Raw genomic sequence first — 17,214 nt, forward strand, 5'->3', positions numbered from 1 at the left:
AGGGCCGCTATATAAAATAAATGACATGAATGGCCTACTTAGAACAGACAACAGATATTGATCTATGGCCTTACATATCCAGAGAGATGTAATTATCATGCAAGACACTGTCGCAGGAAACTCAGTAAGCAAATCACTCCTGTGTGGCAGGTACTTATGGTAAGTCACTGGTATATATGGGTCTCCTGCAAGGACAGGAGAAGATGTATACACTACATACCGGCAAATTAACAATTGGTGGTAAGTAACGTTTACACATGAAAGGATTGAGTTAGTAAAAGAGATAAATGGAATATTCGGGACTTTTTCGATTTTTACAATGTGCCTGAGCACTAAGGGGTACTTTGCACGTTGCGTCATCGCTAGCCTATGCTAGCGATGCCGAGCGTGATAGTCCCCGCCCCCGTCGCACATGGGATATCTTGTGAAGCTGCCGTAGTGAACATTATCGCTACGGCAGCTTCACACGCACTTACCTGCACTGCGACGTCGCTCTGGTCGGCGAACCGCCTCCTTCCTAAGGGGGCGGGTCATGCGGTGTCACAGCGACGTCGCACGGCAGGCGGCCAGTAGAAGCGGAGGGGCGGAGATGAGCGGGACGTAAACATCCCGGCCACCTCCTTCCGCATACCCGGTGGAGGCAGGTAAGGAGATGTTCCTCGCTCCCGCGGCTTCATACACAGCGATGTGTGCTGCCACAGGAACGAGGAACAACATCGTATCTCCTTTTGGTGCGACATTATGAAAATGACCGACGCTACACAGATCACCGATTTACGACGCTTTTGCGATAGTTTATCGGCGTATCTAGGCTTTACACGTTGCGACGTCGTTACCGGCGCCAGATGTGCGTCACTTTCGATTTGACCCCGACGATATCGCAGTAGCGATGTCGCAACGTGCAAAGTACCCCTAACAGGTAGACAGTTGCTGAATACTGGCCTGTTGTGCCCGGCGCCGATCTCTGCCGACACTGACCACTACCGATGGTGATTCTGCGGCTTCCACTGACAGTAGGTTGTCAGAGAGGCTGCTTTTTTCCGCTCTGCTCTTTTGACAGGGTGTGATGTCAGAGCTGTGTCACAGGTCACAGACTGTCATGTGGTTTCTGGTAATAGAAGGTCAAAGAGTTTGGCTGCGCAAAATGCTCCTTGGCTTTCCATTGTTCCTGCTGTCAGTATTCATGCTGGGTTTTCATCTCTTACCCTTGAAGACTCAGCAGAGCTCTCCTTCCATCCAGCTGCTGATTATCAGTATTCTCCATGTGTTTAAATACTCCCATCTTCCCTGGACTTGTGCTGGTCATATTACTCAGTTCATTAAAGCTCTGCTTGCAAGAAGGTGGCTTGTACTCATCTGTGGTGTCGTGGCTGAAACTTTGCTGAACTTCTACCTGAGTCATCAGTGGATAAGTAATCTATGCTTTTCCCCTGTGTGTCCTCCTTGTGTCTTCTAAAGTTAACAAAAGAGCTCATCCCACTTGTTCCCTATTTAGAGGGCCCAGCACTAGGTATACCAAGGGTCAGGTATCCGGCTCAGCGCATAGGTGCAGAACCTATCTATGGTGGTGAGGGACTCCAGGGACCAGTGGTAGCATTGCTATGAGTAAGAGCCCTGTTTAGGCTTGAAACGCGTAAGACACAATGATTATAATTTTTTGTACTTTTATAGACTAATAAAATAATGATTTTATCAAGTCCTTGAATATTTTGGAATTGGAATAATCCATCCTGAGGTGCTGGACTAAAATCTTTTCTTTGTTTGAATTCCCGGGAACCAGCCCGCTGACTGTCCGCACACTGATCATCTAAATCCACCACAGCAAATCCAAAGGTGAGCTGAACCAAAAACTCTTCTCTCTGGCTATCATAAGCCAAACCTGGGGACCTGAAAGGTGAGGAAAGTCGAGCAGCTCCTGTCCATGGCCAGATACTACTGACCTGGACCATGCACCAAGGTGGCGTGAAGTGATCTGCTCCTCTCTTAGCAGGCTCTATCTTTACTGTAAATTTTCAGTTGTCTCTGAGCTGGTGGGTGAATACTAGCTGCTATGATATCTCCCATACACAGACATGATTGATTCCTACTCCCCTGTTTATATGTAGCATCATGGTGAATATTACACAGCAGTACTGACCAGTGTGACTGTAAAGCTATGTTCACACTTTGAGTCTTGGGTCAGTATTTTGGCACCAGGAGTGGGTGGAAAATGCAGAAGTGGAGACATGTTTCAATTATACTTTTCCTCTGATTGTTCCTCTCCTGATTTTGGCTTATAAATACTGATGTACAACTGACCAAATACTGAACATGGCCAAAGTCGTCAAGGATTGGGGCATTATAAACACTTTAAAGGGAACCTGTCACCAAGTACAGCATTACTTATGTACCACCCCGTGCTCGGCGGCAAACGAGCCGCTCAGATCCGTACTCGCCGGGTGGTGGCTCGAGCGTCTCTGGACCCGGGGGCCCCGTGGTCCACTTCGATCTGAAAGGGGGGCTGACGCTTTTAGGGGGACGTAGGTGTTCGGCCGGAGCTGTGTTTGAGTTTGTGACGCCACCCACGGGTTGTGGTGAAGGTGGACATCACCGCTGCGGTTACTGGGCACCCGAGGGAAGATGTTACGCAGCAAGATGTTAACCCCTCCGTGGGCAGGGGTGGTGGCCCCGGGACCTGTTGGGGTTTTGTTGGGCGGTGCAGGGAGGTGCGCGGCTGGAGGGCACTGTTGTACTCACGGTTAGTAACGTACACGAGTCTCTGGTAAATCAAGTTGATGGTTGTCGGTGCCCGCAGCCGGCTGTGTCTGGTCCCCCACCCGGTTGGTGGTCTCTGCCTTTCTCCTGCACCGTGTTGTGTATTTGTGGGCTACCTGCGCTTCAGCGTCGGAAGTCCGCTCCTCGGCTTTGTGGATGTCGGGAGAGCCCTTTTTCCCACAGATGCTGGCCCGTGGGATCTCTCTGCCTGTGCGGTGGCTTTCTATCCCCCTCGTTGAGCTGTTATCTTCAGTCAGGACTTTGGGTGGGAAAGGACCTATAGTCCAGACCGCAATCAGTTAATTAACTCAGTCCAGTGGCTTCTGGACCTTGTTTCAGGGTCTGAATACCCCCCTTTGTGCTCCGGTTTCCGAGTCGGTTCCCCGGGTCGGTACCGGCGGGCCACTACCCTGTCCCGGTCCACCACGGTTGAACCGAGCCATCTTCCCGGCTCCTGCAGGCTGAGGCCACCGTCTGCCTCCTAGCCAAAGGTGCCCGGGCTCCAACCCTGGCACCTGTCAGTCTGTTACAGAGCTGTCCTCCTCCACCGCACTCTCAAACTCAACTCAGACTAGACTAGACTGTTTTCTTTTTCCTGCCTCAGGCTCTCTGAACTCCTCGGTGGGCATGGCCAACCGCCTGGCTCTGCCCCCTGGTGTGTCCATCAAGCTCTGAGGGAGGTGACTAGGTTTTAATGGTTGACAGATGACACCTTTTTAGGGGACAGGTGTTATGCGGGGCTCTAACTGTGACTACCTGGCTAGTCCAGGTCGTCACACATACAGCATTCCAAAATACTGGAATAATGTGCATGGGCAGCCCATTGTTAACCTTTCCTCGCGCATGCGCATTACAGTACTTTGATCTGCCCTCAGCAGGGCAGATCAAATTGTGCATGGGCAAGAGCGCAATGGTGGCCTCTTTGTGGCTAAAGCAAGACATGTCATCCACAAAGGGCTGGGCAGGAGGACAACGATTGTATAATATAGAGGAGGTGTCGAACAGAGAGCAGCGACACCCATTGGACCGGACCGCCCCCTAGTTAAGTATTATAAAGGTGTTTTTTACATTACACAGATCGGCCTGGGCTCTTATATACAGTACTAGCTGTACTACCCGACTTCGCCCGGGTTAATAACTGTTGTTAACAAAATAGAATGTATTAACAAAAATGTATTCTGCACACAAAAAACACAAAACAAATAGATATAAATGTAATTATAATGTCTGTCTCCCCCTCTGTATATATCTCTCTGTCTCTCTCTATCCCTTTGTCTGTCTGTCTCTTTCCCTGTCTGTCTCTAACTGTCTCTTTCTCCGTCTGTCTCAATCTCTTTCCCTATACTCAAACTGACTCTGTTCATATAATCAATATGTTTAGAAATAAAGGCTATGTGCCAAAAAGATTTGCAAAAATTACAAAATATTTTTTATTTTTAGGACAATGCGACATAGGAACACACAGTAAAGTGCAAAAAGTGAGATTTAAAAACAATGCACACAAGCACAAAAAACAGGGCAGCCGTGCGTGTCAGGATTACATGTACGACAAGGTCTCAACTGCATAATCAATGTAGTTAATGAGAGACCAGAAGTGGTCAGGATGGACAGCTGCATAGTTGCATGGTTTTTATATGGATAGTCTCAATATAACCAGCCTGGCCACTCACATAGTTAAATCACATAGTGACTGCAAGGATAATACAAAAAGACATGCAATGACAGTTGTAATAAGAATATAACATGCAATGTAGTAAAACTAGAAGTTATAGTGATATACTGTTTAATAGCCTGAATGGCATTTTTATATTACTATAATGCAGTGGCAGATAGTAAGAGAGAGTTAACAACTGTATATATACCAGTATAGTTACCTATCTGTGTAATAACAGCTAGAATTTTATAATTAACTGTTATAGGTATTTTCATAGAAAACAGTATACACATAAGTCAACTTTCACCAAATGTAACATTACATCCTAGTGCATCATCCAGAGACCATATCATGAAATGGCAGGAATTATAATGACAGCGGTAGATGTAAAAGGGTTAAAGCTACATGCTTAAGGGAAAGAAACCGCTGCAAGGAGATGCCGGTAACCCACCAAAAGACCACCTGACTGTACACGCTGCCCTGCACCTCAACACGTGTTTCGCTTCCGCTTGCTATTTTGTTTTGGTATAGCACATAAAATCCCAATAAAACACATCTAAGTTTGTGGCAGAAAAGTTCACAGGGTATGAATACTTTTTCAAGGCAGTGGATAATTACTAAAATTGAAAAAAAAACAAACTGCATAATTTGTCCAACACTGTCACTGTCAATACTGAGTTTTGAACAAACTTCACAGACTGTCATCACGTCGTCGGGCTCTGTTCACATTGGAAATTCTGACACTCCGCCCGATGTTTTCTCTGGTGTTTAGGATCAACACAGGCAGACTCAGGCATCAACCTGTTCTGTGCTGATTCATAGGCAGGCTAGCCAGAGATATTCTCTGCTAGTCTGCTTACTCTTTAATCATATGTTGTGGGGAGACCTATCACATCTGCTCCCCTCCTATTTATACTGTTTGAATCCTTCTACCCATGCCAGCTATAGTTTATTCTGTTTTGGTATGTGATGAAAATTGTGTTTAGTGGTGCTTTTTAATAGGTGTGGTTAATCTTTGCTAGTCACATGTGCTGGGGAGGTTTAGCATATCTGTTCCCTCCTATTTATGCTGGTTGAATCCTTCCACCCATGCCAGCTATAGATTCTATGTTGGTCCGTGAGGTGTAGTGTCCCAGATTCTCTGGTGAAAATTGTGCTATTTGCTTGGTGCAGTTGTGGAGTTTATCCCTGTTGTTTTGTAGCTTCCTTCTTTCTCTTGTGTTTCCTCCTGAATCTCTTATTGTTTTTACTTAAGTGTGTGCATGCTGTGTGACAGAGTTTTGTTTTTCCCCTTGTCTGTCTATATCTGTGACTTTCATTACACTCCTTTCCTGTCCCTCCATGGGCAAATATGCAGAGTGGGAAAAAATTCCTAGAAAGTGACTATTATGTACCTGATGAAGGCATATACTGCCGAAAGACGTAGTACACCAAGCAATGTTTTTAATTTTTTTTAATAAAGACAAGTTCAGTATAAGTGGATCTGGTCATTTCGTACCTATAGGTCTAAGCCACTGGATTGTGCGTATACTGCCCTTCTCCTTTTGTCTTTTTGTCCCTTCCTGGGCGACGGGGGAAACAGATCAGGACTGGTCAGGAGCAGGGCCTGGAAGGAGACTCGGGCTTCTTCACTATCAGGAGTATACCTAAGTTTAGGGATAGAAAAGGGCCTCCTAGCTTGAGGGATAGCTTAGGGGCCCCGATTCCTCACTATCCCAGAGTCATCGTGACAAACATATTCTCGACCAATTGTGCGAGGACCGCCCTTCTCCTTTTGTCTTTTTGTCCCTTCCTGGGCGACGGGGGAAACAGATCAGGACTGGTCAGGAGCAGGGCCAGGAAGGAGACTCGGGCTTCTTCACTATCAGGAGTATACCTAAATTTAGGGATAGCAAAGGGCCTCCTAGCTTGAGGGACAGCTTAGGGGCTCTGATTCCCCACTTTCCCAGAGTCATCGTGACAAACATATTCTCGACCAATGGTCTTATTTCATGGGCAACAAAAGGCAATTTGGAGTTCAAACCTTCAAAGATATTTTACATTGAATTGGAATCTTTGATCCCCCAAAAAAGATTTGCGTAAAGATGAACTGATCTTTAGCAGTAATCCAAATTATCTACGTAACCTGTCATGAAGTTGTTTCGCCTTCTCAGTCTTTGTATGGACCTTCTTGGAAAGTTAAGACGTTGCCCAAAACTTTCTTACCTGTGACAAGTTGAGTAACGGGCTTCATATCCTCGTTGAGAATATTGAGAGTTATATTTCGATCCGACTGAAGGTATAACGGGCTCCCCTGCGGGTACGAGAACACGGGGAGAACGGATTAGCTCTTGATAATTTACAATACCAAAAGATCACATAAGACATTGGGAACAGCTCACACTGCTTAATCATTAAACACCCAGGAGGACGCACTATGTCATTCATACAATAGACATTCATCATAGGAACCATTTCTATACCAGAATCCGAAAACACCATTTTTAAGGTTTTGTTCAAAATTATCTGATGGTGACCATTAGTTCTTCACTATTCCTGCTAAAGAAATATCTTTGTAAGCTTTCCATAGAGTTTTTCTCTTTTTTTTTATAAAAATAAAAAAATATCTGTCACCTCAATGAGAATAATGGGTTAACTCGAATGCAAATATCAAAAGTTACAAGAAAATCTGAGTAAAAGAGGTCACAAAACAAGACCCTATTGGATAGGGACTTATTTTGTAAACCCTTTTTCTATCTATGACTGTACTCAGATTTAGGGCCTATCATTTCCCCTATTTATACAACACCATCTCGGCACTTGCCTTAAAGGGAACCTGTCACCAGATTTCGCGAGTATAAGCTGCAGACACCACCGCTGAGCTCTTATATACAGCATTCGGAATACTGTATATAAGAGCCCAGGCTGTATAACGTAAAAATCACTTTTATAATACTCACCTAGGGGGCGGTCCAGTCTGATGGGTGTCACTGCTCTCCGGTTCAGCGCCTCCTCTCTGCTGCGATCGCCGTCCTCCTACCCAGCCGAGTATGGATGATGTGTCCTACGTCAACCACACAAGTCGGCATTGCAGTCTTGAGCAGGAACGTCTTGATCTGCCCTACTGAGGACAGATCAAATTATTGTAGTGCGCACATGCGGGCAGTCTTTAACCTTTCCTTGCGCCAGTGCAAAACTATGGGGCAGTGTCAACCTGCGATTGATTTCTCGTGCCATAGCAGAATGAGAAATGAATCACAGCACGCTGCGTTTGGCAGCGATTCTCGACTCATGCTCCCTCATACAAGTCTATGGATGTGTGTGAAACATCGCACTGCACTCGCATGTCATCCGACCGCAGTGCGATGTACGCAGAGACAGGCAGCGGAGAAGATGGGGAGAAAGTGCTCCCTCCCTCTTCTCCGCAGCTGTGATACCATCGCAAGATCAGATCACAGTCACATGACCCTCATTATTAGCATATCGCTTCCCATGCTCTCGCACCGGAAGCTATACGCATGTGGAACCACACCCTTACTTGCATTCAGGGTGCAGTATTTTACAGCAAATGCAAAGTGGATGGGATGTATAGAAATCTCTTGCCCAGTGAGCGTCTTTTTTTACGCTGCATAAACTGATCTGCGTAGTGTTTTTCCAAGCCACAGCATGTCAATTTCTCTTTTGGGAACACTCATTTTTCTGTATGGATTTTCCCCATAAACTTAGGCGGGCTTTGCACGTTGCAACATCGCAAGCCGATGCTGCGATGTCGCACGCGATAGTCCCCGCCCCCGTCGCAGGTACGATATCGTGTGATAGCTGGTGTAGCGAAAATTATCGCTACGCCAGCTTCACATGCACTCACCTGCCCTGCGACCGTGGCTCCGGCCGGCGACCCATCTCCTTCCTAAGGGGGCGGGTCGTGCGGCGTCATAGCGACATCACACGGCAGGCGGCCAATAGTGGCGGAGGGGCGGAGATGAGCAGGATGTAAACATCCCGCCCACATCCTTCCTTCCGTATAGCCGCCGGTGGCAGGTAAGGTGAAGTTCCTCGCTCCTGCGGCGTAACACACAGCGATGTGTGCTGCCGCAGGAATGAGGAACAACATCGTACCATCGCTGCAGCACAATTATGGAAAAGTCGGAGCCTGCACCGATGATACGATAACGACGCTTTTGCGCTCGTTTATCGTATCATCTAGGATTTACACACTACGACATCGCAAGTGACGCCGGATGTGCGTCACTTTCGATTTGACCCCACCGACATCGCACCTGCGATGTCGTAGTGTGCAAAGCCGCCCTTACATTAGATGTGGAAAATCCACAGGTAAAAGATAGGTGGAATCGCAGCAAAAGCGCATGTGTGTCTCTTACCTGGGGATTTTATGCATGTAATCTGCACTTAATGATGTCAATACAAGGAAGTTTCAAAAACTAAACAGCTTTATTTAAAGGGAACCTGTCACCAGGTTTTTTCCTTATGAGCTGCAGCCACCACCAGTGAGCCCTTATATACAGCATTCCAGACTACTGTATATGAGCCCAGGCAGTGCTGAATAACGCACTGTATGCACATGCACGGGCTGTTTTTGACCTTTTCTCTCATCTGTGCATTACAGTAGTTTGCTCTGCCATTAGCAGGGCAGATCAAAGTTCACATGAGCAAGAGTGCAATGGAGGCCTCTCTCTGTATGACACAGGACGCATCATGCACACAGGACTGGGCAGGAGGATGGCGATCGCAAGAAGAGAGGAGGCACCGGACCGAGAGCAGCAACACCCATCAGACCGGACCGCCCCCTAGATGACTAGAGTTGTTACGCTAGGTACGGGGAACTACCAAGCAAAAGGCAAAAAGAAAGGGAAACCCTGAATCTAGGGAAGGGGCAGATGGTGACTCCTGAGTCCTGACCAAACCTACAGCTGGTCCCTGGGGTCCCTCACCACCCTAGATAGGTTCTGCACCTATGCGCCGACCGGATACCTGACCCTAGATATTCCTAGTGTTGAGCCCTAAATAGGGACCGGATGGGATGAGCTCTTCGTCAACCCCACTAAACACTAGAATGGGATGAGAGCTTTGTCAACCCACAACACGCTAAGGAAGACACAAGGAGAAAAAACATGAACTACTTATCCACAGATGATTCAGGCAGAAGTTCAGCTAAGCATCAGCAACGATACTACACATGAGAGAAAGCCACCAGTTTGCAACCAGAGTTGAATGAACTGAATAATATCACCAGCACAAGTCCAGGGAAGAAGGGAGCATTTAAGCATCAAGAGAATACTAATGATCAGCAGCTGGGTGGAAGGCGAACTCTATAATGGGCAAGAGATGAAGATCCAGCATGAAAGCTACCTAGTACAATGAATAGTAAAGTCAGGAAGCATTTTGCGCTGTGACCTTCTATTGCCAGAAATCACATGACTGTCTGTCACCTGTGACAATAATAAAAGCGTTTTTGTGTTATACAGTGCGGCCTGGGCTATTATATACAGTATTCTAGAATGCGGTGGTGACCGCAGCTCATAAGGGAAATCCCTGGTGACAGGTTCCCTTTAAAGGACGACACACGAAACAGATACAAAAACACTGGGTCAAAAGCGAGATAAAAATGCTATGAAAAAAGAGCAAGTAAACTAAGGTACAAGATGGAGCAGAAGTTCTGCAGCGTCAAAAATTCAACTGATCTCGATGGTACAGGTAAAACTAAGAAAAAGTCGAAATAAATTTCTAACAAGGACGACCCAACAATTCACATTTGCAGATGATTCTTTATTTTTGTATTCCGGGCGAGATGCTCTTTCCCGTGTGGTGGCCGGGTGTGATATATCTTATTAGACGTCTCGCCCCCTGACTGTACTCAGTTATTCAACCAGACCGCTGATGCTGAATGACCGTTTTGGTTTTCTTACAAGAAACCCAACCATGTGTAGATAAATATATGTTGGAAGTCGAATCTGGAAATAAAACTGTCCACCGGCCACCACCTTTGGGACCAAACCAATCAAGATGCTGCCTGGAAAGTATATCACCGATGGTTTATATATCTCGGTCATAAAAAAAAGCCTGTATTTATACGATAGATATTAGTTATTTTCATTCTGAGGAATACTGGAGTCATCTAGAAAGTGTCAAGTACTTTTGCGTCTTAATTCGACCCCGGTCTCGGAGCGAGAGTTCCGGGATCTTAGTCTTGCGGTGACACCAGGAGGCTGTGACTCCCGGCAGAGAGGGGACGTCTGGTCTTCAGCACACACGACACGGATAGCGCAGATGCAGATGGTGATCCTGCTGACCTCCTCTGTCTGGATAAATCTTTATCATTAACCTGCCGGCGAGGAAGCTGTAAAGACGGTTTATCCGCACTCTGATCCGTAGCATACGTTACTTGTCGTTGGATTCCTATGGCAAATTGTCGCTGGCGGTGTCGGAAAACGAAAGAGTTAATGGCGGCCTTTCTGATATATCCGGAGGGCTGTAACCATTTATACAGTCAACTGACTAAAAGCTAAATGTCGTAAAACTAAAAAAGACAAAAGGGCATCCTGTCTGGTGACTAACAACTGGCGCTAAAGTGTAGTACGGTCAAAGGAGGACACGGCCATCATTAAGTGTCCGCAATCCTCACCATGCACAGCTCTTTCCAGATTCCCTCCAACACTTTAGAAATTGTACAGATAGTGTTTAGCACTTTTTTTTTGAGTACTGTACGGTATTATCATATCTTCATGGTATAACACTATGATAAAGGCACTGCATAATAATAATAATAATAATAATAATAATATTTATTCATTTATATAGCACTATTAATTCCATAGCACTTTACATACATTGGCAACACTGTCCCCATTGGGGCTCACAATCTAAATTTACTATCAGTATGTTTTTTTGGAGTGTGGGAAGAAACCGGAGAACCTGGTGGAAACCCACGCGAACACAGGGAGAACATACAAACTCCTTGCAGATGGTGTCCTTGGTGGGAATTGAACCCAGGACCCCAGCGCTGCAAGACTGCAGTGCTAACCACTGAGCCACCATACAGTGCTAACCACTGAGCCACGGTGCCACCCATAGGCTGTATTATGTGTGCGTCCCATGGATCTACGGTATATCGCAAAATCAAATCTAAAGGGAATCTGTCATATTAAAAAAGGTATGTGATCTACAGGTAGGTGAAGACGTTCAGATTGATTATGCATATACTGTATATATATATATGGTATGTATATATTTTTGTGGGATAAGTTTCAGAATTTTATTCATTGAAATTCCCTGTGTATGTACAGTATCATATGAGTCCAGTGGGCGGTGCTACAGAGTGATTGACAGTCATGCCTGTATGACTGCATGCAGAAATAGCACTCGATCACTAGTTATGTTGAACTGAATAATTTCCAGCAAACACACATATATATATATATATATATATATATATATATATATATATATATATATATATATATATATATATATATATCGGTTTGCAGAAAATTGTTCAGTGTATATATATTCAGTATATATATTTCTGCCTCTCCTTCTCTTTACCATACAGTCCAAGGAATTTTTCAGTGTTTGTTTTTATTTCTTTACTCTTACGGATTAGTAATGGTGGGGTCTCATAGATGCCTCCCATTACTAATCTAGGGCTTAGTGGCAGCTGTGAGCTGTTATTAACCCCTTATTACACCAATTGCCACCGCACCAGGGAAATCGGGATGAACCAGATAAAGTTCAGGCATTGTCACATCTAATGGATGCGACAATCCTGGGCGGCTGCAGGCTGCTATTTTTAGGCAGGTGGGCCCAATAAGCATGTGCCTCCCCAGCTGTCAGTTATCATGGCTGGGTATCAAAAATGTGGGGGACCGCATGCTGTTTTTAAAAATTCTTTATTTAAGTAATTAAAAAAAAAAGCTGAATGCAGTTCCTCTTTTTTTGATACACAGCCAAGATAATCGCACAGCTGGGGGCTGCAGCCTGTAGCCGTATGCTTTATCTGTGCTGGGTATCATAATATGGGGGGACCCTAAGCCAATTTATTTATTTATTTATTTTTACAGCAATAGCGATGCACACACAGCCTCTGATAGGGGCGTGTTCAAAATACTATCGCGTGACAAAAGGGACGTCATCCCTGGAAGCAGCCCATACAGTCTAGCATCTACCCTGAGCACAGTGTGACCGCTGGTGAGGTTTGCGCGCTCACGAGATTATGGGCGGGTACTTGCTGATAACAATCACAGCCCCGCCCATAATCACTTGCCTGCGCACACGTCACCAGCGGTCACACTGCTCAGTGCCGTGAGACTGGCACTGGGCATGCGCGGGGATGGCTGGAGCAGTGGGCGGTGCATCAGCTATGGAAAGGAGCGATGGGGGGCGGCATACAGGACCAGGAGGCAGAATAACGGACGCCGGAAAGCCCGCCCCCGTGTCACATTTACAGTATCTGAATACAAAAAGGTACCACTTTATAAAGTCTTTATTTTGGTCTCACATGAGGCACAATAATAACAGGGACCTTTCTAGAATGCAGCCCAGGAGCTGCAGAGAGGGAGTCTTTTAGGTTTTGGACGAAATTTCTGCTGACAGGTTCCCTTTAAAGTGCCAGATTCTGGTCCCCATAGACGTATATAGGGACCGGTGTCCGGCAACATATCTGGGTTTAATTCCATCCAGAACCGGGTTTTTTTTTAACCCAGTATCTGCAACTCTGCCCATCAGTATTTATCACCAATCCTATTAATTGATAAATGTTTTTCACAGGTTAAAGAGGCTGCCCAGGACTAACATATTGATGACCTATGTCAATATTGTTGAGAAAACCTAAAAAAAACAGGGACTGAAAATTTGGTGCAAAAATGACACAAATGCCATAATGAATTTAGCACAAACATAAAACTTCCCCGAAAAAAGTATAAAATATAATGATAAAAGGGGGCTTAAGGGCTTAGCTGTCTGGGAAGCCATTACTTTGCAATCAATAAAACTTCTTAAAGAGGACAAACCACCAGGATTTTCAGATATAAACTAAAGCCAGTGCTATACTGGCACTATCATGCTGATTCTATACATACCTTTAGTTGTGAGATCGGATGTATACTTCCTGAAATATAGGCAAGTGAAGTTTGTGATATTTACTGTTAATTGATTGATAGCAGCTACAGAATATCTAATAGGTGGGTCGGGTTTTGCTAGTTATTCCCGCTCCTGCCTGCCTGTCAGTCCTTCTTCCCCCTGTCTTTGCTATTTCAAAGGAGGGAGAAAGGACAGGAGGAGGAAGGACAGGCAGTCAGACAGGGGCGGGAATAACTAGCAAAACCCGACCCACCTATTATTCTGTAGCACCTGTCAATCAAATAACAGTTCATTTCACAAACTTTACTTGCCTATATTTCAGAAAGTATACATCCGATCTCACAACTAAAGGTATGTATAGAATCAGCATGATAGCGTCAGTATAGCCCTGGCTTTAGTTTATATCTGAAAATTCTGGTGGTTGGTCCTCTTTAAAGGAGTTGTCAAGTCCAATGACATTTTTAAAAACAGGCCATAAGGATGTAAAAGAAATAATAGAGTACTACTACCTTTACCAATCTCCTTGGTCTCTTTTCTCCTGGTTCCCTGCCGGTCTCTGTTCTCTCAGCACCATCAGTAACCCGCAGTATTAACATATAGTGCCTGAGCAACAAAGGTGGTGCTGAATCAAGAGAGATCGGCAGACGTGTCTGGACGTGTCTGCACTGAGGTGGCAGGGGCTTGATAAATTGAATATTACACCGTTTGTTATTTTACTTATATACTATATATATATATACATATATATATATATATATATATATATATATATACATACATACAGGGTGGTCCACAAGTAGCTGGACAGTATGTTTAATAGGGTTATCAAACATGGTGTAAAGTGAAACTGATTCAGTTGCCCTTAGCAACCAATCAGATTCCACCTTTCATTTTCCAAAGAGTCTGTGAAGAATGAAAAGTGGAATCTGATTGGTTGCTAAGTCAGTTTCACTTTACACACCATGTTTGATAACCCTATTACACTTACTGTCCACTTACTTTTGAACCACCCTGTATATATAAATATATATATATATATATATATATATATATATATATATATATATATATATATATATATATATACATACAGGGTGGTTCAAAAGTAGGTGGACAGTAAGTGTAATAGGGTTATCAAACATGGTGTGTAAAGTGAAACTGACTTAGCAACCAATCAGATTCCACTTTTCATTCTTCACAGACTCTTTGGAAAATGAAAGGTGGAAACTGTTTGGTTATATATATATATATTACAAAAAAATTCCATCTGATTTTATTTTTTCAGTCCACCCCTTTGTAAAATTTGATTCGCTTAAGAGGGACTTCTGAAATATGATGTCAATAAAAATGTTTTAATAGAAAAGCAAGCAAGAAAAAAAAAAGAAACGATTACATGAATTCTCCTCTTGGTCGATTTCATTTAATTGAATTTTAAAACCTCTAAGTGCCGGCACATGAGATTTCAGATTCACTTGTTATGCTGAAAACCTGGAGTGACTCTGGTTCCCCAAGGACAGATCTAGGAAACCTGCTGTTTACACCTGCAGGCACGAATAATTTACAAGTGAACAGCGCGGTATTAATGGATGGCGCTACGCAGTGGCAGGAGATAGATATCCCTCCCTCACTTGGGATTTCAACCTATTTCTCACATGTAAAAAATATCACGTTTATGAACAAGCCTCCGGAGGAGACGATAATAGGCGATGTTGTCACAATCTAACAATAGGGGGTCTCAGGTAACATGCTCACAATAATTACATTTTTATTTTGCTATTTAAATTCTGTTTTTATCTGTACTTGCATAGCCCAGTCACTATTTAACATCCCCTGTTCATCCTGATCGAACTGATGTAGTCTAGAATTGCTCCATGTACTGCCATCTGGTGTCACCGCCAGATACAGAGACTCATGTGAGATTGTTTTGGAACATGCCAGAATGCCATATTAAAAGGGAGTCTATCAGCAGGTTTTTGCTATGTAATCTGAGGGGATGAGACCCTGATTCCAAAGATGTGTCACTTAATAGGCTGTGTTTTTCTGTTTAAATAAAATCAGTGTTTTATCAGCTGGAGATTATCATTACAGAACTAGGTATCTTGTGCCTACTGGTCCATCCCAGCCCCCTGCACCAACACAGCTGCCAATCAGTGGTGTGGACGAGCTTATAGACAATTAGTGGTGTGGGTGAACTTATAGACAATCAGTGGTGTGGGCGAGGTTATATACAATCAGTGGTATGGGCAAAGTTATAGACATTCAGTGGTGTGGGCGAGGTTAAAGAAAATTAGTGGTGTGGGCGAGGTTATAAACAATCAGTGGTGTGGGCGAGGTTATAGAGAATCAGTGGTGTGGGCAAGGTTATAGACAATCAGTGGTGTGGGTGGGGTTAAAGACAATCAGTGGTGTGGGCGAGGTTATAGAGAATCAGTGGTGTGGGTGTGGTTATAGACAATCAGTGATGTAGGTGGGGTTTTAGGTAGGTCATAATTCTGAGCTTTTCTAGATCTGCAGCAGATAAAACAGTGATTGTATGAGAATGCAAACCAGCAAGTGCCACATCGATTGAATCAGGATTTCAGCCCGTACATCATGCTGCTCTCAAATTACATAGCAAAAAACGGCCAACAGATTCCCTTTAATCTATAAGAAGTCATAAAATGTAAGGCACTCAGAGGTATGTATAGGAATTCAGCCCCTACATCATGCTGCGCTCAGATTACATAGCAAAAACCTGCTGACAGATTAACTTTAATCATGAGAAGTCATAAACTCTACGGCACTCAGAGGTATTGTACAGGTCCACAGTGTTCTATGTGCGCCTTATTACATATCTATGTATTGCAATCTGTAATTCAACCATAAGCACAGATATTTCTCCTGAACCCCCCGCCCCATAGATATGCATGCATGGATCGGCAACATTTATATATAAATAATGTAACCAGATGGAAAGATAGTCTGCTGGTGTTCTGTACTTCTATAATCGGCCTCATCCCCATAATATAAGTTTTGAACCATGGAAATCTACTATCATCTTGTGACAGTAACTTCTGATTGTCCGGAAGTCAGAAGTTATGTCCTAAGCTCTCAATACAACTCTATGAGAGCCAGAATTAGGCTCTCATAGACTTGTATGGAGTTTTGACTGCCGGCTGGCTCCATGAAACACTGGAGCTGCCGGCAGGTCACAAATCGGGGGAGAGCAACAGGAGCGACAAGGAAAACAGATGAAGATGGCGTCAGGTTACTATAAGACAAGGGACAAGGGAACAAACAAACGCTGGAGTGGTGCTTTAAGTTTATTTGGGAGGAAATTGCTGTTTTTTTAAAGGAAACTAAAAAAAAATGGCCTGTTCTTTAAATCAAGTTTTTATGTTACAAGTATTTATTTATTTATTTTTACTTATTTCTTTTAAATATTCGCCAATTATTTTTTTTTCCCATATCATGATTTTTATAGAAAAATAAATTATTAGATAAATAAATAGTAATTTTGCAAAGTTCACAGCGGCCATTCTTTTTTCACCTATAAGGGTATGTTCACATGTGGCGTTTTTGCAGCATTATTTTGATGCAATTTTTTTCTTATTGTTCCATTGAAATGAATAAGATTTCAAAAATCTTTTTGTGTCTTTATTTTTTTTTATCTGATGTGCGTTTTTTTGGGTTTTTTTTTTAATCTGCAGCATGTCAAGAGTGTTGTACGCAGCATATTTCCCGCCACTGATTTG

At 43.9% G+C, this 17,214-nt stretch overlaps 1 protein-coding gene across 3 annotated transcripts in view; it reads right to left on the reverse strand.

Moving 5' to 3' along the window:
- SGCD (sarcoglycan delta) overlaps nt 1-17,214 on the reverse strand; it is a 1,008,723-nt gene that overhangs the window by 159,485 nt on the left and 832,024 nt on the right. For all 3 annotated transcript variants that reach the window (XM_075344301.1, XM_075344302.1, XM_075344303.1), the window contains one exon: nt 6,614-6,701. In XM_075344301.1, coding sequence (XP_075200416.1) covers nt 6,614-6,701 — 88 coding nt within the window. The remainder of the gene's footprint in view (nt 1-6,613; nt 6,702-17,214) is intronic.

This window comes from Anomaloglossus baeobatrachus, chromosome 4, assembly GCF_048569485.1.
Source record: "Anomaloglossus baeobatrachus isolate aAnoBae1 chromosome 4, aAnoBae1.hap1, whole genome shotgun sequence".
Taxonomy (NCBI): Eukaryota; Metazoa; Chordata; class Amphibia; order Anura; family Aromobatidae; genus Anomaloglossus; species Anomaloglossus baeobatrachus.